Source organism: Falco naumanni, chromosome 11 (genome assembly GCF_017639655.2).
Source record: "Falco naumanni isolate bFalNau1 chromosome 11, bFalNau1.pat, whole genome shotgun sequence".
Taxonomy (NCBI): Eukaryota; Metazoa; Chordata; class Aves; order Falconiformes; family Falconidae; genus Falco; species Falco naumanni.
The window spans coordinates 9642047-9664816 of NC_054064.1; the positions used below are offsets into that span (position 1 = coordinate 9642047).

The 22770-nt window shown below is 42.4% G+C and overlaps 1 protein-coding gene across 4 annotated transcripts in view; it reads left to right on the plus strand.

Moving 5' to 3' along the window:
• The first annotated feature begins 568 nt into the window (after nt 1-568).
• TEDC1 (tubulin epsilon and delta complex 1) overlaps nt 569-22770 on the plus strand; it is a 73175-nt gene continuing 50973 nt past the window's right edge. For 3 of the 4 annotated variants that reach the window (XM_040610467.1, XM_040610470.1, XM_040610468.1), the window contains exons 1-4: nt 569-701; nt 1722-1800; nt 8690-8892; nt 21510-21680. In XM_040610467.1, coding sequence (XP_040466401.1) covers nt 570-701; nt 1722-1800; nt 8690-8892; nt 21510-21680 — 585 coding nt within the window. In that variant the 5' untranslated portion in view covers nt 569. The remainder of the gene's footprint in view (nt 702-1721; nt 1801-8689; nt 8893-21509; nt 21681-22770) is intronic. The other variant, XM_040610469.1, reaches the window with a different exon arrangement.

The following is a 22770-nucleotide window of genomic DNA, read 5'->3' on the forward strand; positions in this document are numbered from 1 at the left end:
CGCCTCCTCATGCCGGATTAACCCCTGGGATCGCCTCAGTGGTGAGCTCACCGCGGGGGCGGCAGGCTGCCTGCGCCACCGCCCCTGGCGCCGAGAGGAAGGCGGGGAGCCGGGGGACAGGCCTCGGCTCCCATCGGCCGAGGAAGGATTTCTGGGTCTGACAGCAGCAGGGAGGCGTTTTTCGGAAAGCCGAAGCGGGCTGTTGCCGTTTCCAGCCAGGAAGGGCGGGGAAGCGGCCGGCTCTCCTCGGGGCCTGCGGCCGGGCGGGCGGTGCGGCCTGGCCGTGGGGGAGGCGTGCCTTGCGGGGGCGACCGTCCACCGGGCGCTTCCCACTCGGCCGGGGGGTCACTTGCTGGGGGAGGCAAGAAGCGAGCTCTGCCCTGCAGGGGAGAACAAACAAGGGGCAGATCAGCGCGCTACGAGAGGGCATGGCGGCAAGGCGCACTGGCGCGGCGGTGCTCCCTCCCGGCCGCCAGGGGGCGCCGTAGGGGGCGGGCTAGCGGGGTTGCGGCGGACTGCGCATGCTCCCGCCGCGCGCCGGCGGAGGGCGGGAAGCGGCGGCGGGCGCGATGAGGCGGCGGCAGGAGCCGCGGGACCGGGCGCTGTCGGCCGCCGTCGGCGCCTTGTGCCGGGCCCTGCCGCCCCCCGCCCGGCCCGCCCCCGACACCCTGCGCCGTGCCAGGTTCGACCGGCCGCAGGCGGTGAGCGCGGGCCGCCCCGGGGCACCCCTCGCTGGCGGCCCCGGCTGTCGCCTGGCAGCCTCCGTGGTCTCGGGGTGGGTGGGCGGTGCAGCGCGCCCCGCTGGGGGGACATCGCTGTGGGCGGGCAGGGGTCCTCCCCGGGGGGGGGCGGGTCCTGGGGGGGGGGGGGGCGGGACGGCGGCATCTAGGTGGGGCTGGGCCTTGGGACAGGGGCAGCTGTGTGGAGCCAGGCCCTGCGTGGGGGGACCGCGGTGTGGGCCCCAGCCGGCATGTGTTGTGTGAGTCCTGGAGAGCTCGCTGCGCTGGGAAGGGCTTTCTCTTACTGCGGTTTTAACGCAAAGCATGATATTGCACCGTGGTCTGCAACACCTTTCTAATGCCGCCTGAGGTGTGCTTCCCTTTACTGTACACTTGCCTGGGTCTTTCTGTTTCAGGGCTTTACAGGGTGATGAGTGCGAGGCCTTCAGCTCACATGCAGGGTGCTCCACTTGCTCAGATAGCTATTTTAAGCATTTTACGAGTGTTGGCTGAAATTCTAGCTGTAAGAATCACTCTCAGTTTGTCAGCATGCTGTCCTTGTGTGGCCAAGAAATGATTTCCAGTTCCAGCTCACTGTGTGCTGCCTCTTGTTTGTGAGTTTTTGATACTATCATGGTCAGATCTTTATGGTGTCTTCAAGTGCTTGTTTGACTGTGGGTGAGTTGTGCCATATGTGGTTATATCAGAGCAGATATTTTAGAAGCTGTGGTCCTGGACGCATGTGCCTCAAAGTGGAAGTGCTGGGTCTTGCTGTGCAGCCAGCATTAGTAGCCCTTCTCTTTCTGCGTGCACCTTGCTGTAGGTAACATTCATAACGCAGCTAATAGGCGAACTTGCCTGATTCGGCAGTGTTGGCAGGATACTGGTGTGCTTTTCCATGTAAAAATGTATGCTCAGATATGGGTTTAAATGTCTAGTTAAGACTAAATATATGACAAATATTTTGCCTACTGATCTCCCTCCACCCCTCTTTTTTTGCAGACCCTGGATTGCTGGAGGCTGCTCTATGCTCTTCTGAAACAAATCCATGGAAGCAAGTGGACAGAGTCCGATGCCATAGGTAACCTAGTCAGTCTGGGTGACTGCGATCCCCATCTGTCCCAGGGAAGTACTGGGACTGGTCTTGTAGCACTTTTTCTTTTGGGCCCTTGCTCCCTGTCAGGAATGCTCTATTTTGAATACTTGTGCCACCAACTTACTGTTTTACAGCAGCTGTGCAGGCAGGTTTACTCCTCTTTGGCTTGCTTTGTCTAGGGAACTGGGATATTCTTGCATCTGCCAGGGACTCTTGCTTCTCTTTTGATGTTTTACCACAGGTAGATCTGTGCAGTGATCTTAGGCATTCTCATCATCTGCAGAGATAATTACAGAAATAGATTTATTTTTCCTTTGATTCCTTCTTTTCCCATTCTGTATATGACACATGATTCTGTGGTTAATTTTCTATCAAGTCCTATAGCAGGGCTGTGAATTACAGTATATGAACCATAAAGGCAGTGTTCTGAAGTTCTAGACAAAACAAAAAGTGTGTGTATTGTAGAGGGACCATGAATATCTCTGTGGACAGGGCCGCTGCACCAGAGGGAAGCTGAATGCTGGCTGTCTTCTCACAATGATGGAACACTAATTACTATTTAAGTATACGTGATTCCAGGTATGATACTACTCCCCAGACTTCTCTCTTGAAAGATGTCTCTTGACCTCTTTCATTGTCAGAGGAAGTTTTGAGAATGGGATTGTCTGTGATGGATAAAAGCCTCCTCGCACCAAAACCACTTAAAATCCACTTTTGATCTTGAAAGCAAAAAGAACCTAGATTACATTGTTTAACCCCCCGGAGAGCTGGGAATCTGATGGCTCTGTAAACAAGAGTTAAAAAAGGAATTGTGCAGTGTGGAGCAAAACTGCATAGTTTTGCTGGTAGCTCAGCAGGAAATCGGCATGTTTCCGTGTTACTCACAGTACTGCTATTTTTCATTTGGTTGTTTTTGCTTTTCTGCTCATCCACAATCTGCTGTGTATGGCAAGTCCATTTATTGACTGCCTCATACAGCTTTGTGGAGGTGGGCCTGCACAAGTGCAACCTCACTGAATCCTGGCTGTTCCCATACTAGTCGCTGGTAGCGTTTGGAGACAGGATTTTTGTGTGCATGTGGCAGGTTGCTGGCTCTAGAGAGAGCACACCCAGCCTTGGCTGGTAGATTGTGAAGTAGGAATGTGTGGTTCTGCTCGGAACTGCTGAGCTGATTTTTAAGAAACTTACTTATTCACAACTTGGTGATTAAAGCTGAAATTCAGGTTGGAGGGCTGTACTGTTTTTCAAATTACACTGATCACCTTTGCTTGGCCAAGTGAATGAGTTGTTTGCTGTGAACACGATCAATATCTTACTGCCTTCTCTGTCGCTGCTCTGGAGCACTTGTGGTCTTTCAGGTATTTATATAATGTAAATGAAGTGGAGGCCTTGGGCATAGGGGCTGAATAATTTTCTCAGGTTTGTACAGGATCCTGTTGCACAACAAGGAATTGAAACAGATTCCTCTAGTCCAAGTCTAGTGCTTTAGTCCATGGATCAGGCTTTCTTTGCTGGTTTATGCAACCTCTTAATTATCTTAGCTAAAACAAGGCGAGAGCAGCAGTTGCCAGATCCCAGAGGAAGGCTGTGAAGACTCCTTTGGAGTACAGGTTACCGTGTGCATATGAACAGCTTTCTGGAAAAAAGCCATACTCAAATGGCCTTGTACCTTTTATTTTTCCAAAGGAAACATTGAACTTTCACCTGCAGTCTGTGTGTGGTGTTGGGGTCACAGTGGTTCTCAACACCCTGTAGAACGAGATCTACGTTTCAAGGACTGCTTGCCAGATGTTGGGCCATTTGCAGTTGTGAGGCGCTAGAAGAAAGCAGTGTATTGCAAGGATAGAATGCTTTTACAGATTGGCCCATGGAAAAGGACAGATTTTTCCAGAACAGTTTTCCTTGGTCTGGGAAGTCCTGTTTATCTAGTGACTTTTGAAGCTGTAACCCAGTGTGTATTTCTGTTTCAAGTTAGTAGTTTTCATTAGTCAGTTTTTGATCTGATCTTGTTGTGTCAGTGAATTTTATAGAGGAGATTAAAATTTGCTTTGATTAGAACAGCTACTAGTCATTTCCTTGTTACGTTTGTGATGTGACATTGTTTAGAAAAACTTTCTGCACCATGTTTTTGAATGGTAGATGTATTTTATTGCCTAGCTAGCAGAAAATAAAATATTTGAAAAATTACATAGAAAAAAATCCAGTTTGATGTTTTCAAAAATGTAAGAACTATTGCGTTCTTGCAGAAAGAAATGGGAAACCGCGCTGAAGCCTGCCGGTCAGTGGCTATAAAATTCTGCAAATGGCTCTTGGTTTCTCATTTTGGAAGATTTTTTTTCTTCGCGCAGCATAAAGCACTCACTGTAAACTCCAGTGGGAAGGCGTTAATACACTCCAGCCCTGTAAACATGTTGGAACAATGGGTCTCTCGTCAGTGGAGCACAAGTCAAAGTAAGCTGTGTAATAGTACTCCAGGCATAACCACACTGATGAAGTCATGATTAGTGGTTTGACGCTGCTCTTTCCTCACAGAAGCTGAAAGCTGGTGGACTCGGTTAACAACCTAACAGCCACAGCACGTAGCAGTGCAGTATGCATTTAGATAGTTGGCAGAAACCTTCCTTTTCTGGAGTCGCAATTCAGGTTTTATAGTATGGGGAAGAAGTCTGGAGCTGTAATATATTTTTGTTTGTTTGACAAATGAAGCAGAGAACGTTCTTCTGCAGCAGTAGTTTCCCATAACACCACTACCTATGCAGGTGTTTCTTGCCTGAGTGCATGAAGTACCTGTGCTTGTTCTTGTACTTGATTTAGTGCCTTTCCATCTTAGCCTGCCAGGCTGATGCATAACCCTTACTTGTGTATCATGTTGTAATTCACTGAAAATGGTCTGCAGTATTCATAAAGTGGAAGAGCACAGCTTGAGTATAGTTTTAAGAGAGCTGAAACCCGAGGTTCATCCACAGCTTGGTCTTACTTGCCAAACATACTTCTATAAATAATGTGCATGCAGAAGGGGATTAGCTGGAAGGACTGTGTAGGTCTTTCTCTATAAATTGCCTAATCCTCATGAAATGCCATAAGAAGATGTTGTCAAAGAGGAGATGTTTGAGTGACTGGTGTTAATCTGCCGAGTGATGTTTTTTCATCTCTCAGCTGCATGTTATGAAGGAATCCATCTTGGTCTTGGGGTACTTATGTAGCATCTGCTGCCATTTATCTAAGCACTGTTTCCTTGTAAGCAGAGCACTTTAGAGGTGAGGAAAACTGACTTCTCTAAGGTCATGGAAAGGCTCTTTGAGCCCCAGTTCTAGATCCATGCTTTGACTGCTCACCCATTATTCCTGCCTGATACTCACACAAATCATACCCTCTCGTGTGAAGGCAGTGTGTTGCAGTGGGAGAGATGAAATAGGGAGAGAGAAAGGACCAGAGCAACACAGAATTTCAGGTGGCAAATTGCCTTGGTGGATCTGGTCCTGAGTGGTGTGTCAGAGCAGGGAAACAGTGATAAAGGGAAAAACCACCTGGCTTGCTCTCTATTCCTTCTTTTTGAGATGTTTTCTTAGGGAGCTCCCTGAACTGCAGGTGGCAGCATGTGATGCTTGTTTGCTTTGAAATAGGTGGAAAGTAAGTACTGACCTTTCCTTTTGGAGTATTTCTGCCTTTACCTGTTATGTTACTTAATTTCTTGACAAATGCACAAAGGGCAACATGAAAACCTAGCTCGTGCGAGAATGTTCAAGAGCGATCAAATTAATATCTCTAATATCTGAGTGCTCCCCCTGTGCATGAGGGAATGGAGTGCATATCTACAGCAAGATTTTTAGCAAACCATCGGCATTTCTGCCACCCTAGTGTCGTGAAGGGAAGCTGCTTGTTTTTACATTCACAAGTTCTGCAAAATGAGCAGAGTGATTTAGGGGTTTGAGTTTCCTTTTTCTCTGTAATGCAGAAACAAGCTAGGTTCAAAATCATTTGTCCAACTGTCGTGTTTCTGCAGAAGCTCTGCTGTGCAAAACACTAGTCCTGCAAAAAAATAGTAGCTCTGCACCATTGTCACCTGCTTAATCGTGCTCCTGATCTTGTTTTTTGTTCTTCAGTCATGGTTCATGCCTTTGCCAGGAATTCATTTGTAGCTTTCATGTGGCCAACTGTGTATTCCTGCTTCTACTGCTGAAGATGTCTAGTAATATGTTTAGTAGTTTCAGCTGTGGATTTAGACTGAGGAGCACTCTGGAAGTAGGCATCGCCTTAGGGAGCCGCACTAGTTTCCCTAAATCGTGAAGCTGGTCAGACAGTGCAGACAATATACCTTCCTTTGGTCTGTTAAGGTGCAAAGGGCTTGGTCGCCCGTTGTGACTACCAGCTCCTTCCAGCCTCGGCAGAGCTGTAGCAGTGTACTGCTCCTGTAGGGTTACTAGCATAGTAGGAGCTTGTAGCTCCTCCTTGTGTCTTGGCTTTGTATTACTTTTGGTGGGTAAGACTCCTTTAGCTTTTTGCAAATGAAGTTAAATCAGCCACTCTTCGCTGTGAGAGTCCCATGTAATGAACAAAATCCTTTTGAGAGCAACAGGATTTTTTTCTTGGGTTGTTTGTTTTTTTATTTTATTTTGAAGTTGGTCATTATGTGGTTTTTGAGCTTCAGTGATTGATACCAGACAAAGAAGGATTATGATATGTTTCAGTGCTAGGGGATGTTTTTACTACAAGTGGCAGGGAGCAGGCAAATGGGCATGTAATGTAATGGATTGTTATGTTAATTAAGGACAGCAGTGACAGTCTCTGATTGTGAGAGGTTTGTGCTTCCTGTTACTTGTGTGTGTGTGTAGCTTTTTTATGAAACCCAATGGAGATACTGAAGCATTATGCTGGAAAAAGGGAGTAGCTTTCTTCCTTAGTATGTAGGAATGCCTAAAGTGAATCAAACTGAAGGTTCCTCTAGCTCCATCCATCTGGGGCAGCTGTCAAAAGTAGATGCCCAGGGGAAAGGAAAGAGCAAATATGCTCTGATACTTTCAGGGGAGTATTCTTTCAACCTCTAGTAATTTACTTCTCAGACTTCTCAAACCAGAGAGCATATCTTTGTATTTCATAAGCTTCCATGAACTCCTGTTCTGTAAATCCAGTTCCTCCTTGGGCCTGTGTAACAGTGCCCAGTGTCCCATGGCCAGAAATTTCAGAGCTTTACTTTGTGTGTGAAGAACATTTATTTAACTTGTTTTGACTTGCGTGCTTGCTAACTTTATTTGGTGGCTTGCAGTTCTTGTATCAAATGTTGTGCAAACAAATTATTCCCTATTCACCCATTCCACAGCACTCATGATTTTAAAAGAGTTTTGTCATACCCATTCTCAGTCATCTTGTTGGCATATGTTGTCGGTTCTTACAATGAAGCTGTTCTGTACTTGTGATCATACTGATCTTTTATCTTCGTTTTTTTCCCCAAGTTTTCTGTAGTCTTTTTGGAACTGAAGAAATAAAACAACACTGAATTTGAGATGTGGGCTCACAGTAGATATACAAAACAATATAATGTTCGGTTTAGTTTCTTTCTAGATTTCTTACGTTCAGTTTGCCTTTGGATACCTGTGAGAACCAAGTGTGATACTGTCACAAAAGATCTTTATTATCCAAGATTGTGTTCTGAGTCCAGTGGTCAGCTCCAAGCCCGTTGTTGTGTCAGTAACGCTAGGATTGCTTTTTCCCTTGTGTGCATAGTTTTTCATTTTTTCTAAGAAGAATTTTATAATGTCATTTTAAAGATTGGGCTCATTAGGTTCTGCAATCCTTCATGATCTGCCTGAATTCCTTATACTGAGTAATATCACATCAGCACCAAATTTTCTGTTACTGTCATGTTGTCTGTGTGTCATTTTGAGTTGGTTGAACAGCAACTGTGTAGCACAGAGCCCTCATGAAACCACCATTTCTTCCTACCCTCTGGTTGTTACCAGCTAGGCACTCATCATTGATGCAAGGGCCTTCTCTCTCAATTGCAGTGCCTTAGTTTCTTTGTGCTAGTTGAGTCCCACTGGGAAGTCTAAATGTCCTGCATTGCTTGAGTCTTCCTTAATCGCTTGTTGTTGCCTTTGGAGAACTCCAGTAGCCTTTTGAGCAGGACTTCCTTTTACAGCAGCTGTTGGTTCTTCCCCAGTATATATTGTTTATCATTGTGCCCCCTAATTATGTTCTTTAGTATAGTTTTGGCTTAGTACAGAGCTGAGGCTTACTGGTCAGAACCTTTTTTAATAACAATTTTCTCTGTGTCTTGTTCAGTATTTTCCAGTTCTGTAGTGCCTGTCTTGTAGGTGTCAGGTAACATTTGCTGGTGTGAAGGAATATGGATCGGAGCATTCCTGAGAATTAAATAGTCTGTGTGGTGTGCTGCATTATCTCTGCCTGCTCACTGGTGCTCAGAGATTTTACAGCAGGCTGTGAAACTCCTATCTCTATATTTCAGTTTCATTCAGGAGTTAAGTGACCTGGAGTGTTTACTAATTTGTAGTATGCTTGGTGGCTCATAAAACACAAGTGAATTGGAGTCCTGTTATTGTGGCGATGGCTTTTTATCCTTTTTGTCTTTGTTAATCTCCTAGAGGCCATTACTAGTCTTGATCTCAACTTTGAATTTCTTCTTTTCCCTTAGCAGTAGTTCGTATAGATCAGAATGGGGCAGCGTAAGGAAGGTTTCTACCATTTACCTCCTGACCTTTATCAGTTGTTGATAAAGACTGTAGTCCCCATTGCCCTCCACTAATCTTAGGCTTCATTAAAAATCTTCCTCTCAGAGGAGGCAGCAGTTTTTGGAACTGAACTGGTAAATGCGTTGAGTAGTGCAGTGTGTTATTCTTAATTGTTTTCTTCTTTTCAGATAACCAAATTAGGTTTGTAAAATCGGCACTATGGTACCATGGCTATGACAGGCCAGAACTCTACCAGCTCCCCTCCGATGGCTCAGCGGGTAGTCGGGAGCTGCTGCTGGCGTTTTCCTGGCTGCTGCACAGACACAGCCTCTTGGAGCAGCTTTTGGCTCGGAACAGAGTGAAGACTGGGGATGAAACCTCTGTGTGCACGGTGAGCATGCTTGTATCCTTCCATTTTATCTGACCATGAGTAACATCTTGTGACAGCAGCTGTGTTACCACTAGTGTGTAATGCATGATATCTTGGTATCTATGCCTTACTCCTCCAGCTTTAAAAAAACTTGAAGGGGCCAGCATCTGGAACCTGTTTTCTTTCCCTTCTCTGAACTTTTTGTGTGCAGGTGATCTGGATTCCTTCTCTTTTTCAAACTCCCACCTCTGCCTGAATTCCCTGATTTTTATTTCCTGTATAGGTGAGAGCAGTGTGGAGGAATGCAAGTAAGTGAATGTCTTTGATTTCTGTGCTTCTGAGTTTTGTGCTTCTGGACTGTAGCATGCGTGGTTCTGCAGTCTAGGCAAACAGGTTAGCTGTGAATGCTGGGTATGTTAGCATTGGGTGGAGCAAATATTCCTAAGGCAAACTACTTTTTAAAACCATCAAGATCTCAAATGGCAGCTAGTGCTCTTGGGGTAACTAATGACTCTGTAGCCTTCTTGAGAGCACAGTGGGGTATGTTGTTGTTTCCATCAATAAAAAAATGTTAGCACATAGCAAGCCTGCTCTGAAATAAGCTAAGGATAGCTGTGTGTCTGCTTTAGCTGCAGTATATATGCATGATCACAAAAAAAAAAAGCCGCCCCCTCCAACTCAGTGTAGTAATGTTTAGTATTACTGCTTTTAAAATCCATTCCTTGCATTTAAGGCCATGTGCACATGTTGCTGTATAGACAATTGCTCTGGAGCATGGAGTGAGAAGCTTAGGAGAGAAGTTGATGTTTTTTCTGTTTATACTTTGTTTGTTGTGAGTAAACTGTCCCTGCTCTTAATACAACGGATGATGTAGGCTGAATTTAAACTGACCAGTGCAGTGTGTTAGTGTGGACAAGGCCTGTCTAGATGGTTGTGAGTTTGTTCTAAGTCATCTTCGTCTAGTCAGACTGATTCAAAATGACCAGCTCACAGAATACTGTTTCTTTTTTTGGCAAAGGACATTGTAGGTCCGAAACCCTACCTGTGATAATCTCCTAACATCAAAGACCTTGTGGTCTTCATGATCACATACATGTGTTCCCCTAGACTGTAGGCTACCTGGTTTTCTAGAACCTTTAGGAGACATCAAAGCAGGAAAGTGAGTTTTGAGAGCTGCAATATAGATAGTGGTTTCAGAAGGAAAATATTTGTACAAGCGGAAAGCAGTTCAAAGGGAAGTCACCTTTAACAACAGTATTAACAGTATTTTGAGGAAACGGACCACTCTTGCTAGACTACAATTGTTTGCTGTGCAGAAGAGGGAGCACAAGAGGTGATGTTTGGTGCACTAGGTGTTAGTGGTGGTGCCTGCCAGTGATGTGAATGCTGCGTTGAGACTTTAGGAAAAAGACACTTCTGGAGAACTTTTTACTTTAAACTTCTTTTTTTTCATGTGTGGTAGCAGATTACTTTTTGTGTCCTTAATTTATATTACAAAAGAGTAATGAGTGAAGTGTGGCAGTGACAGGAATTCAAGCAATGAGGCAGTGCCTATGTTATTTTCTCTGAAGGTCTTAAGTTTTACATTTTCCAAAAAGAGATGAAAGAACTATTGTAATACAATGTTATCACTTATGGCCACACAGAGGCACGCTGAGAAATGTATTGCTGTGCCTTTTACTGCTATTCTAACCTGCTCTACCTGTGTTTCTCAAAAAGCGTGCAATACATATTTCATGTTTTTATCCAATAACTTAGTAACTGTCTGGAGCAGTGTTTGGAAAGGTTTACAGGTCTGGAAAATTTTTTTCAATAGGCCACGCGAAAATTTTATAGACTGGGAATTGGAGTTAGCATGTTTATGTAAAGCTCAATGTATTAATGGCAACGTTTCTTGCATGGTGTTCATCTAGCAAATTTTCGTGCTCCAATAAAAATGGATGTTCATAGGGAGAAATATGATAGAATGTAGTTGCAGTGTAACTGGTGTGTTTTGTGATTCTATATCATAAAGTTAAAACAAAACAGAATTTTGAGGGAGAGATCTTATCTTTTATTTGATTAACTGGGCATTAAAAAACAAATAAATTCAACCAGTAAGACCCAACCAAATTAAGATCTAGGAATGCATGGATAAGGACATAAGGATGTAATGGGTAAGAAGAGGACAGGTGGGTCACCCCCCACATTTTGGTTAGTAAGTCAGTTCCCTGTAAACCTCTCATGAAAGCCTGTTGTTTGTCGCATAAAAGTGTGATAGGGTTCTTATATATTGTTATTTGATAGTTATTTTATGGGTTACCTTCATGTGGCAAGGTCTACTCATCAGTCGGTATTCAACAGTGTAGCCCCTAAAATCATAGTAAGAAAGGAAGAAGGTGAGGTTGTCAGTTTGATACCTGACATCTTGTGAGTTAAAGTACAACTTGAACAATTGAAGTACTGGAATGTTGACTCTGGGAATGTTAAATATCAGGCATTTGTGATACTTAAGCTGAAGTGTTGGAAGATGTGTAACAGATTGTAAAGGCATTGCTACGTATGCCAGAGATGTAGTCTCTGCAGTTGTAACTCTCTTCTATTTAAGTAAATCAAAGTAGAAAGATAAAAGAAGAAAAAAAGCTTCACTAGAGGAAGTTCTGTCTCAAAAAAGAAGAAAGAAAAGCAAATGCTCTTTAAAACACCTGAAATTTTCAGCTGAGAAAGAGCTTGAAAAATGTTCCACTGCATGGAGTCTTTTTTTCCCTTCATATCATTATAATAAATTGAAGATATTTTCCTGAAATGAAAATGTTGCAAAACAAAAATCCATGAAATAGCTTTTGGTTCTGTGCATTGCTGAGATCTCTGCCAAAGCAAAGCATGAAAGCCAGTACTTACTGGCAAAGCACGGGTTGGTCTACTAGTGAGAATAAATGTGAATAAAATCCTTACCCTTTATCTTAATCTAAAAAAATGGAGTCTCAAGAACTGTAGGCATAGCTGTAGTTCAAACTGGTATTCACGTGGTTTGCTTTTAAAATTTTCTCTGAAACTACAAAAGTGGACAGGGTCTGTTGCATGAAGAAGACAATGCAGCTAATCCCTAAATTAAGGATGCAATCGTGTTCTGACTATTCTCTCAGCCCAAGTTTGAAACAAAGCCTACAGCCTGCTAAATTGCCGATAATATGCCAAATACCCAACATATCAAGGGCCAATTAAATTAATTCCTTTCATTTCAGATTACCGCTCTCTGGCCTTTTTTTTTCTTTGCAGTTCCTTAGCAACACAGTTTTCTTCCCCTGCAAATTGAACACTTCCATCAGCTCTAAAGGATTTCAGGCTGGTTATTTATAGAGGGACAAGGGTATTCATGACACATGATGGACATGGAGCTCAGCTGCTGTGTAGAATTCATAATCATAAGATCCTGAGCTGGAGAAGGCTTCCACAAGCTTACTTTGACGTGCACTTATGTCTTCAGAATCAGAAGTTAAGGGATTCCTAAAATTATAAAACAAGCAGTGGTGAAAGCATGACGAAAGGGTTAAGGTGGTAGGAAGTAGTGCTTAATGTGGCTAATCTAAATAAAAATATAATCTTGAGGTGGTGTTTGGTAAGGACAAGTATGGTTAATAGCCTAGGATGAATATACGTGTTGACTGTTTTTGTGTGTTAGGTAAGAAAATCCTTCAGGGCAACTCATGTGGCCTCCAGCTGGTTTTTTTTGAAAGGGCAGTGCTGCAGTCTCTCCTGAGCCAGGGTACTGCGTGCCTGCTGCAGTACTTGCCCCAGTCAGCAGGACTGAAGGAGCCACTGCACCCTCTAGCCTTCCACCCACAGTGCTCTTCCAGTACGTGAAGTTTGTAAACTGAGCGGGGGAGACAGTTAAAAGAGCAAACTGGAACCCGTGTTACTGAGCAGGAGAAGGGAAGAGGGGAGCCAGGGTGCATGTCTGACTCTAATACCTGGCTGCTGTAGTGCAGGTCCGTTCTCTGAATCTACTGTGCTGATCGGCCAGCACCTTGGTGACTCCAGAGGCAGTAAGAGAAAGTTCAAACCTTGCATTGGTCAATTCTTTAAAAAAAGTAATCTTTCATTCTGTTAGATCTATAAAGACTTAAGTACAGTCTGAATTGGAGGTTCACATTGATTTACTGAAGTGCCTACTTGGGAATTCTCACCTGTTGTTATTGCCTTAAAGCACTGGGCAATTAATTGATGGACATTGTCCTCAAAGGCTTTTTATACCCCTTGTGGATTTCTATCTCAAATATGCACTGCCATGATGTCAGTCTTAACATCTTCTGTTGCTTTGGTGATTGTGTACAGGCAGATTATTCTCAAGTGCCATTCATTGATTCCTGTTTACACATGAAAATCCCAGAGTACAAAACAAATCTGAAAACCTGTAGGTGAAATGCTGTCCTTCAGTGAACCTGTAAGGCAGACCTGGGGAGTTCTCATATTCTCTGTCTTTCTGAGAAGCAGATAATTGTTTGATGTAAACCTGCCTTTTTAGCACATTCAGTATTTGACTAATTTTTTCCCCCCTTGCTTTTAAAATTTTAGTGTTATCATCACAGCTTTCTCCAGATCTGTGATGGTTTGTGGAGATAATAGCAATATGCTGGGAGCATGTATTATTTCTGTTTCCAGGGAGGAATACTGCCTGTACTGGTGTTATTTCTACAACTGAAATTAATCTGTGTCCTGTAATTTAATTATGTGTGGAGGCTGTTGAGTTTTTAGATGGGGGTAGTGATGTTATATCCCTCATTATCACCAGAATGTCATACAAACACTGGTTCTTGGTTCCACTAATTCCCTCTGCCTGCTTCTTGCCCTCTGAGTAAAATTAGGCGCCCCTCTCCTTTTGTGAATTTATATTAATCAACAAATAGAGCTATTATGGCTATTATAGTTGGAATTCATGCATGTCTCTCTCATGCCAAAGTGAACTCAGTTTAATTACTTGTGGTGGGGAAAAATGAAACGAAACATGCTTTCTGACTCTTACGTTTGCAATTTGATTAATCTTTTGTTTGTCACGGTCTGGTTTGGCTCACTGGCTACTTACATTACAGCGCAAGGCTTGTGCTTGGTCTAATCTTGTTGAAATGCCTTCTCTTATCAAAATCTTGACTGTCACTGCTGTTCCATAAACCATGTTATTAGAGGAAAGTGTTAATGTAACGGCCAAGCTTGATGTTTACCACAGCAGAAAACCAGGAAACCTTTGTCACTAGTGTCAGTAAATATAAATTTTCTGTGGTTTTTTTCCCCTCTTCACCTATTCCAGTGGGAGTGGAGGAGGGAATTTTATTAACCTATTGATTGTGACTCAGAAAGCATAATTACTTTCCAGATCTTTATAGGCTGTATTAGTCTGTCAGCTTTCATTTCTTGATTTCTCTCCCTTATTCCCTGTGCTTACACTTCTTTTCTCTTTGTCCTCCTATCTTCCTAGTAACTCTCACCATTTATCTTTTGCCCTTTTTTTTCTACAGTTGTTGCTCTCTTCAGTATCTGCTAAGGAAGGTTTTTTTAAAAGCTGTCCCCGAAACCTAAGCAGAGAAGAAACCTAAAGTTTCTTCTGCAGAATTTCCCTTACACCATTTTTGCCAGTGAGCAGCGCTGCTTTGCCTGTGGCAGCGTGATGGTTTGGTGTTTGCTCAAGTGTTAATTTTTGTGGTTTTGTTTTTGTGTTTACTTACTGGTACTGCCTGTAGGCTTAAACATAGTGGTCAGATGTGGTTAAATTCAGAATATGTTTTTGCCATACAAGACCTGGAGCACATTTCAGTTTGGACTCTTAAAAATGCTTTCTTTTTTTTTTTTTTTTGTGTGTTAAAGCACAAGTTACAGGTGATAGCTGAAATTGTCTTAGCTGGAATTGTCTCTGTGTTGTTCTGCGTGTGGGGATGTACATGCTATTCCTTCTGATCTTTTTTGTGTTTTTAATTCCATGCTTTGGACTTGTTGTGGAACCTTTTTCCAAATGCAAAACAATTTCCTGTGGTGCACTGCACTGGAAAACATGGAGTTAACAACATCTATTTTTGCCTGACACAGTGAATACCCTTTAAAGAGTGAGTTTTTTTGGTTGGTTTTTTTTGACAGCATGTCAAGGTAAAATGCTCTAAAAAGGCAAGTCTGAAACGATCAGAAAGGCTTATAATTATTTGAATCTGCTGTTGCTCTGGTAATGTCTGAATTTCAAATAAACGCAAAATTCTTGAACCTGATGTTACAGCTGATGTGTTCTGGATGGTGTTCAGCCAACAGGCAGTGGAGTCACTTGACCTTCCACATGAGGAGAGGAAGATGAAGTGTGGTGATGGTCATACTGGTGGTACCCTGCTGAAATTCTGTGTGGGGAGCTCCTTGTCTGTTGGGGAAGCCGAGTGACTAAGCTGTTTAGTGCCTCTCCTGCCCTCCAGCGTCAGGCAGCAGCCAGTACCTTTGGTACTTTCTGATTATCTTCACTCTGTGGCCTTTTGATTTGATTGAGAACATCCTCTGCTTTTGGTGTCCCACTTTAAGTGACCAGGGTTTAACTCTCATCGGCGGACCGTTTGAAAGAAGGCACTTTTTCCTCAGGAGGACAAAAGGAGCATGTGAAGAAGGGGCATGGCAGGCCTCCTACATATGGCAGGCCTCTGCCTCTCCTCTTCTGGAGGGCAGTTACTGTTTCTTTGTCTGTGGCCTCTTGCTGCAGATTTGCTGCTGATGTAACTTGCTATGTCTTTCTTCTCTCTGCTGGTCCTGTCCAGCTCCACAGTGGAGCATAATGAACGTGGACAAGCAGGGCTGCAGGCAGAGGAAATGCAGTGCAAGGAATTGCCCATATTGCATTTCTTGAGCCCTGCAAAATGCAGTGCTCTGAGTTAAGGTCTATCCTGCCATGTGTTTGTTTTAGTATATTTGGTTTCTGTGTTTTGTCTGAATATGTGATGCAGTGAGCTTTGGGATTTAAATGTTATTTTGAAACCATGCAGCTCCAAAGATTAGGCAATGCTGCTGTGCTCTTTTAAAGGCATAGTACTTTCACTCTATTGCAGAGCTCTTAAGTAACCTCCTGAATGAGTGAGGAGGGATGGGATAAGGGACTGATTTGCTCTAGTGCCTCAGGCCTCTGGCTACTGCCAGACAGGCTTGTTTGAACAAGGCACAAATGGGTAGGAGCTGTGTTCATGTTTTCTGTTTTCCCTCAGCACCTTCTCTTTTTCACTCTTTGCTCAGAGTGAGCTCTTGGGAGTGCTGTTGTGAGTAGTACTTTTTACAAAAGGCACTGAAATTGAAAAGCTAAAAGGCCTTGTGGAAACACAGGATTTTACTTTTTTTAATTGCTGAATATGCTAGGAGCATAACCTCTATGTTGTGAGCGCATAGGTTTGTAGAAAACATATTCTTCTGTGCAAATACCTGGATATTTAATTGGTATGTGCATCATGTGGGAGTGGGTTCTTACACCATCTTTCTGTGCATATATCTAATCTGGATCCTAACTTGTCTAGAAGGAAATCCAATTAGTGTTGTTGATAGTGCTGTTAATGAAAATAGCGTTGTCCCTTTCACATTCATCTGTTCAGATTGTTCCTTTTCACATTTTCCCCTCCTGCAGATAGATATATGGCTGTATTAATTAAGAGAGCATGTCTGATACTGTTATTTCTGGCTATGGTGTTTAATTTTACAAAAAAATTATGCTCAGTTTAAAGATTTGTAATTACACAGCTTAACATATGTTATGTCACATCAAAACCATTGTCTGAATTATGAGTGGTTCAGAATGAGCGCTCAGTAAAAGCTGCAGAAGCACTTTATTGGCTTGATTTATGTGATTGCTTTGCCTTTCCTGAGTCCTGCACCAAGGGATCTAGATATGCTTCTTCCCACCTTCGTGATACCAGGCTGTGTGCTTAGTGTAGTTAAGATTTGAGTAGTACCTGGGAGTAAATAGTTTCTCTCTAGACCCAGATTAACTCAGGTGCAAGGGAGGAGTGGGCTGGGAGTGTGTGTTGGAGGTTTCAGCAGGCAGTTGTTTTATTTTGCACTGCTCAAGGATTAATGTCAGGGAGTTGACAATGCATACATCCATGGGTTAAACGTGTTATCCATGTTCTGGTAGGATTGCTTTTCCATGGGAAGAGCAGGAAGCTGTTTGCTGGCCGTCCAAATGCGGAAGCAGAGAGCTGATCGTTGGAGGGATTTAGAAGATGTCCGGGGAAAAGGCGCAGCTCGCAGGGGCTGAGCCGGCAGCAGCAGGGTCTGTCCTTTTACCGACAGATGGCAGCTCCTAGTCAGAAAAGCGCATCTTTCAGGGAACTAGCCCTAAGATAGCATTGTTTTTGCAGCAATGCAGGCAGCATAGGCCTCTTAATGTCCATCATGTGTACAGGACACAGTAAATTTATTAAGTTAAGAATTTATAAGTGTTAAGATACCTGTATGAATTGGAAAAGTACAGAATGTGTAGAGATGTGGTGAAGTTGCAAAACAAAGGGTTTTCTTTGCAGTACTGCTTGTGGCATATTTTGAGATCACCACTGAATCTACAAGGAATTTTGCTTTAAAACAATTTTTAGAGTTTAATTCAAAGCGTATGAATAGAGCAAGGTCATTCTCATACCAGGTCACTAAAATCCTCAAGTGGACCAACTAGTGCAAAAAATGTTTCCTTCTGACATGTCTGCAAACACATTGATGCTTATGTTTTTCTTTGATAACCAGTTTATATGATGAAGTACTTGTTTAATTTATCTTCATCAGCTGTTAGTAGAACTGCTCTTCCAGTTTCCAGTAACGTGGGATTGCTTTATATTTCAAACCAAAAAGAGTTTTATTTCTGCTACAAAAGTTGAAACTTGTTAATCTTTAATTCCTCTCTAACCATGTCAGATGCAAGTTGTTTGCCTAGATGTATGCAACGTAAATGAAAGTTGATATATTGCCATGTCTTTTTTCACACCCTTTCTCCCACCCCTTATTCTTTTCCTCTTAAGTACTTTTATATCTGGTGGCTTTTTTTCAGTTCAGTGTTTCCTGAACCTGACTTGTCTGTTCAGAGCACTTCTGCCATGAGAACTGTGTTGGCTTTTTTTTTTTTTGCCCTTGCTGCATTGAATCTACCACAAGTAGATTCACATGTTTTGAGAATGATCCGGTATCTTTTTTCATAACAATTGGACCTGAAATAGCCTAGGGAGGAATGTTTGGGGCAAAACTGGTGTGATGTTGGAGGCTGAATTCTATGCTGCCTTGCAAAGATTTTAAAAACATGCTTTTAGGACATAAACCCTGTTTAGCTCTAACTAAGCTAGAGATGCATTTATGAGCTTGGGGTAGGTTTTGTAGTTTGTGAGCTACCTTAGTTGGGATGGTGATGCATTGTGTCCTGGAATGTGTATTTATTATGGGGCTTAGCTGGTTATTTGCCTGTATCTTTTACCACAGGAGAGCTGGGTTTAAGTTCCACCTAAGTGCAGGCAGGGTGATAGCTCAGGCGTTGGCTTGAAGAGAGTTCATGTAAATATATGTGTGTCGCTTTATCTGTCTTTGTTGCTTTTCTTAGTCTTGCCAATAAATTGATATTGAGGCTTTCTAGCAGCAGTACTTTGAGCTTTTAGAACAGAAAGGCTTGTTTGGGGTGAGTTACAGTGGGAGTGGAATTGAGGGGTTTTGTTTTAGCTTCTGTTTAAGTTACACTAATCACAGGTGCTCTGGTGAGTCCATGTCATCCAGTTTGACCTGGCTAACTCTGATACCACCAGTGTAATGGGTAAAGACTTTGACACTGTAATGAGGGTATCAATACTGTTGATGTGGCTTTTGTACTACAAGCCTGTGGCACCATTCTGTAGCTGGAGTCCATGCGCTTTCAGAACAAAATCAAAGAGAAACAATAATTGCAGCAAACAGTTTACAAGCAAAAAGCTTTTCTGGTAAGTGGCTATGAAATGATCTTTTCCAGAGCTGGTGTGGAGCGTTCCAAATGTGGAGAGGCCATTGAAAGCCCTGGGTTGTTGCTTTGGCTGCTCTCTGACTAAAAAATGTGCACTTCTGTGTCTCAGAAGTGAATGTAGGTGTGTACCCATATTGCTGCATAGATTAGATAAATTCACAGTGATATTTGAAGCAAAGACTCTAGCTTGGGCTGGTATTTTAGTGATTTTTCTCCCACTGGGAGAGCAGTAAATAGTCTTAGATTGTAAAGATGGGACTAGAAATTGAGGTCATGGTGTAATATGCAAGACCTTTTTTCTTTTACCTTGTTTACTTTATGCCAGGCTAAGTATTTCATAGTAAAAGTAAATTTTTTGTTCAGTTTGTGAAATAAATAATAGAGAGATCTTGCTAAAAAATGCATCGGCTGGCTTCCTTATTTTAATATTAATAAGGCAGGTTGCTACAATAAAATTAGCTGTGCATGGTGTTTGTCACTGTACTGGCAAAGCAATCGAATCTAATGCCATTCCTTCCTGAAATGAATTCCCAGGAGAGCAGTGTTTGTGCCGTTCAGAAACCTCTAACCAGGGAAGTTGGAGTTGAACTGTAAATTATGGAAAATGCAGATTTTAATCTGGGAGTCCCAGGTCTGTCTTGGGCCTTGCAGCTTTCTGGCTGCTTATGTGAAATGTTTAATGTTATTTACACATGCATTTTCTCTGCTGTAGTGACTAATATCCAATTGCTTACCTCATCATGTTTGTGGGCAACCTGGTAATCATATCTGCATAGTTTCATAGTCCAGAAACCTCTCCTGGTAGGGGCAAGACAATCAGAACCATGAAGGTACTTAGCTAGGACTGCAGTGCCCTAGGACACAGTGCCTTTTGATTTAGGGGCATGAGGCTGAAGGCATCTGAGGAAAAAGTGACATTGCAGTTGGCACAAAAGGGATACTGTGGTTTGTGTGTGTGGTTTTTTTTTTTTTTTTTTTAAGATGAATCTGTGTCTTTAAACAGAAAAGCCCTTTACCAACCCTTTGCCCCTGTGATTTATAGCATGAGTTTATTTGAGCCACAGAGCAAAGGGAAAAAACTTGTAATCTTGATACATTTTATGTGACCAGAACAGCATTTTTGTGCTTATAAATAATAGGAACACTTATTGTATTAGAGGCCCTGTCAACTGAGGTGATGGTTAGGTTAAAACAAGCATTAGGGGGTTATTGGTTATTTGATCATGATTATAGATATGCTGCTGCTGAAATATGCATTTAAGGCAAGATTAAACTCTCTTCACTTTACAGTTTTCATTTTTAGTTTAGGATCCGAACTGGAATTACATTTAAGCTTTGCCTGCCAATAGAATCTTTATGAGATTATATTGAACATGGAAGTCTGTGAAGCAGGGAAACACATGTGTTTAAATACTATCAAGGTCTATGGGTCCAAATAGCTGCTTAAATGTTTTCTTGAAAACAGTCATGTTTCGAGTAGGCTTTTTAAATTTCTGCTTTAAAGAAATGTCTTGAAAGCCCAACAACTGGGACACAGTTTCTGAGCTGGCAAACGCCTATTCTGAATAACCAGACTTTTGCAGTTCTGTATTAACTCTACTTATGATATGCTGTAGTAAAAAATCTGGAATTGTGGATTATGTTTATTGTATATACTTTCTATAGACTAGATGAAGTTGACAGCTCAGCCTTACTTTCAGTGGTGTTACTGGCATCAGAAGCAAAACAACCCATGTCTTCCTCCCCTTTTAATTTGCAATCTGCAGGAGTCTTAGCTGAAAATGGAGAGAGATCTGTTTGTAAGTATGAATGATCTCTTTGTGCAAGAGGCTGTGGGAGGTGGAATTCCCCCCATGTTCCTTAAGAAAGATACAACAGAAATGTCTTGCTTGCTTTATGCTTTTGGCCAAGCAGAAATTTCGTCCAGAAGATGAAGGTGGTTGTTTGGTTTTGGTTGGGTTTTTTGGTTGTGGGTTTTTTTTTTCCCCTGCAGCTGAAGGAAAGTGGGACAAGATGAACAAAAGGTAACTCTGCTTCTCCCTTCTTTCTTCCAAATTACTCTAGAGAAATACAAAACAAGGCAAGACAGATGGTACAACTGTAGCTGGGAGTGCCTCTGTGGACTCCTGGTCAATGTCAGCTGGATGATTGCTTCTTTTTCTCTATCCTGCAAGAAGGGAAATGCTGGATGGAGAAAAGAAAGTAGCTGGGTAAGCACAGGCCCGCAATTTTGTGCCTATATAAGTCATTGATTTACAAAATAGGGTCACCAAATATAGCCTGCAGCACTTTCAGGAAGACACTGGAGGAGCTAAATCTGTTTATGTTCTTTGACTTATTAGAATCTAGTCAAAATGTGATTCTTTTTTTTTCCCCATCTGGGTAAAGAACATGCTTTTGCTGTCTCAGGAACACTGTGTCTTCCTGGGTACGGAAAATGAAAGACAGGAGAGGAGACAGCTCACTATATCATAGCTGAGAAGCTGGTATTTGTTCCAGACTTCAGTACTTGTTTAGGCTGTTCCCAGTCCTCTATTCTGAAAGGTTACAATTTCTCTCTACTGCTGGAACTTCCTTCCTTTTTTTTTTTAAATCTTTGACCTATTTACCTTCTATGTTCTTCACTACTGAATGATTTGAAAATATTGAAGCAAACTTAAAACCTTTTGATATTCTCTTCTGCTTTTAGTGTGAAGATGATCTGCCTAGCAGCCAGAAGGGTACAGCTGAAATAGCACTTGAATGTGGGCCAGAAGACAGAGTAGATGTTCGATACCTACAGTGGTTAAACGGGAGACTGAAGTTCCAGTGGCGGAGTTTGCATGCTCAGCACCAAGAGCAATGCAAACTTTTGCACAAGGTAAATGATTCTTCTAACTCACTATGGCATTGTTTATTATTTAAAAGCCTTGAGCTAGTGCTAAATGTGCAAATTATTCTTGTTTGCTAGTTCTGCATTTTCTGTAGATAAGAGTGAATTGCTCTAAATACCCCCATCTTTCCCCAGTGGGGCAGAGCCATAAGAAAATGAAGTAACTTCAGTGTTTGTAAGGTTATAATTGTTGAGTGAAAGTCTCTTGCAGGTTGGCACATTTGTCCCTTCTGCAACCATAGGCTGTCTTTTCATTTCTCTGAGAAAATGCCTGGTAGAAGCAAGACAGAGCGTTCTGATCCCACAGACAGGAAGTAGTGATTCAGAACTATTAAGTTAATAGGAAATGTAGATTAAAAATATTGAGCACAGATGTTGAAAGTAATAGCAGCAAATAAAATGCAGTTTCCCAGTTCCTTGGGGAACATCTGAACAGAACCCAAAATCGACCTGCTTTTAAATTGGGAATCAGTAGTGGTCTCTACATTGCTAAGATTGCAGTTCTGTTCCCATTTATGAATGATGTTTATATACCTGTTTGAAAACCACAGACATCTGGGAGCATTATGTCTCCTTAGGATGGAAACAGCCTGCAGTCCTAAAGTTGACAGTGATGGTGACTGCAGAGACACATTTAAAAAAACTATTCTAAAGATAGTCCTAAAAATTATTCAGTAATGTTTTCCCCTAGACCTCCTTTCTCCATCCATATCTCTTCAGGTAACTTATATGGAGCCACTTGGTATTGTACCCAGAACCTCCACAGAAAACCTTTTTGAGGCTAAGAACAGTTCTGAGAAATTTCACCTCAAAAGAACAACATTTGTCAGAAAGCTGCCAGAATTGGAACAAGAGAGTTTTGAATGAAGATGCCTTCTTGGTTTTAATCCTGTGTCTGACAGAGCAATGCTGAAAACTAATGAGGTTACATTTTGTTCTTTACATGAATTGATTGCTAGGGAAGATGTCTGATCGACAGCCCTAGGGAAAGATCAGGTGCTGTGTGTGCAGCATCTAAAATAACCTTTTGCTTCTCATTGCCCACTGTGAATGTGCTTTCCTGATCTGGGAATGAAGA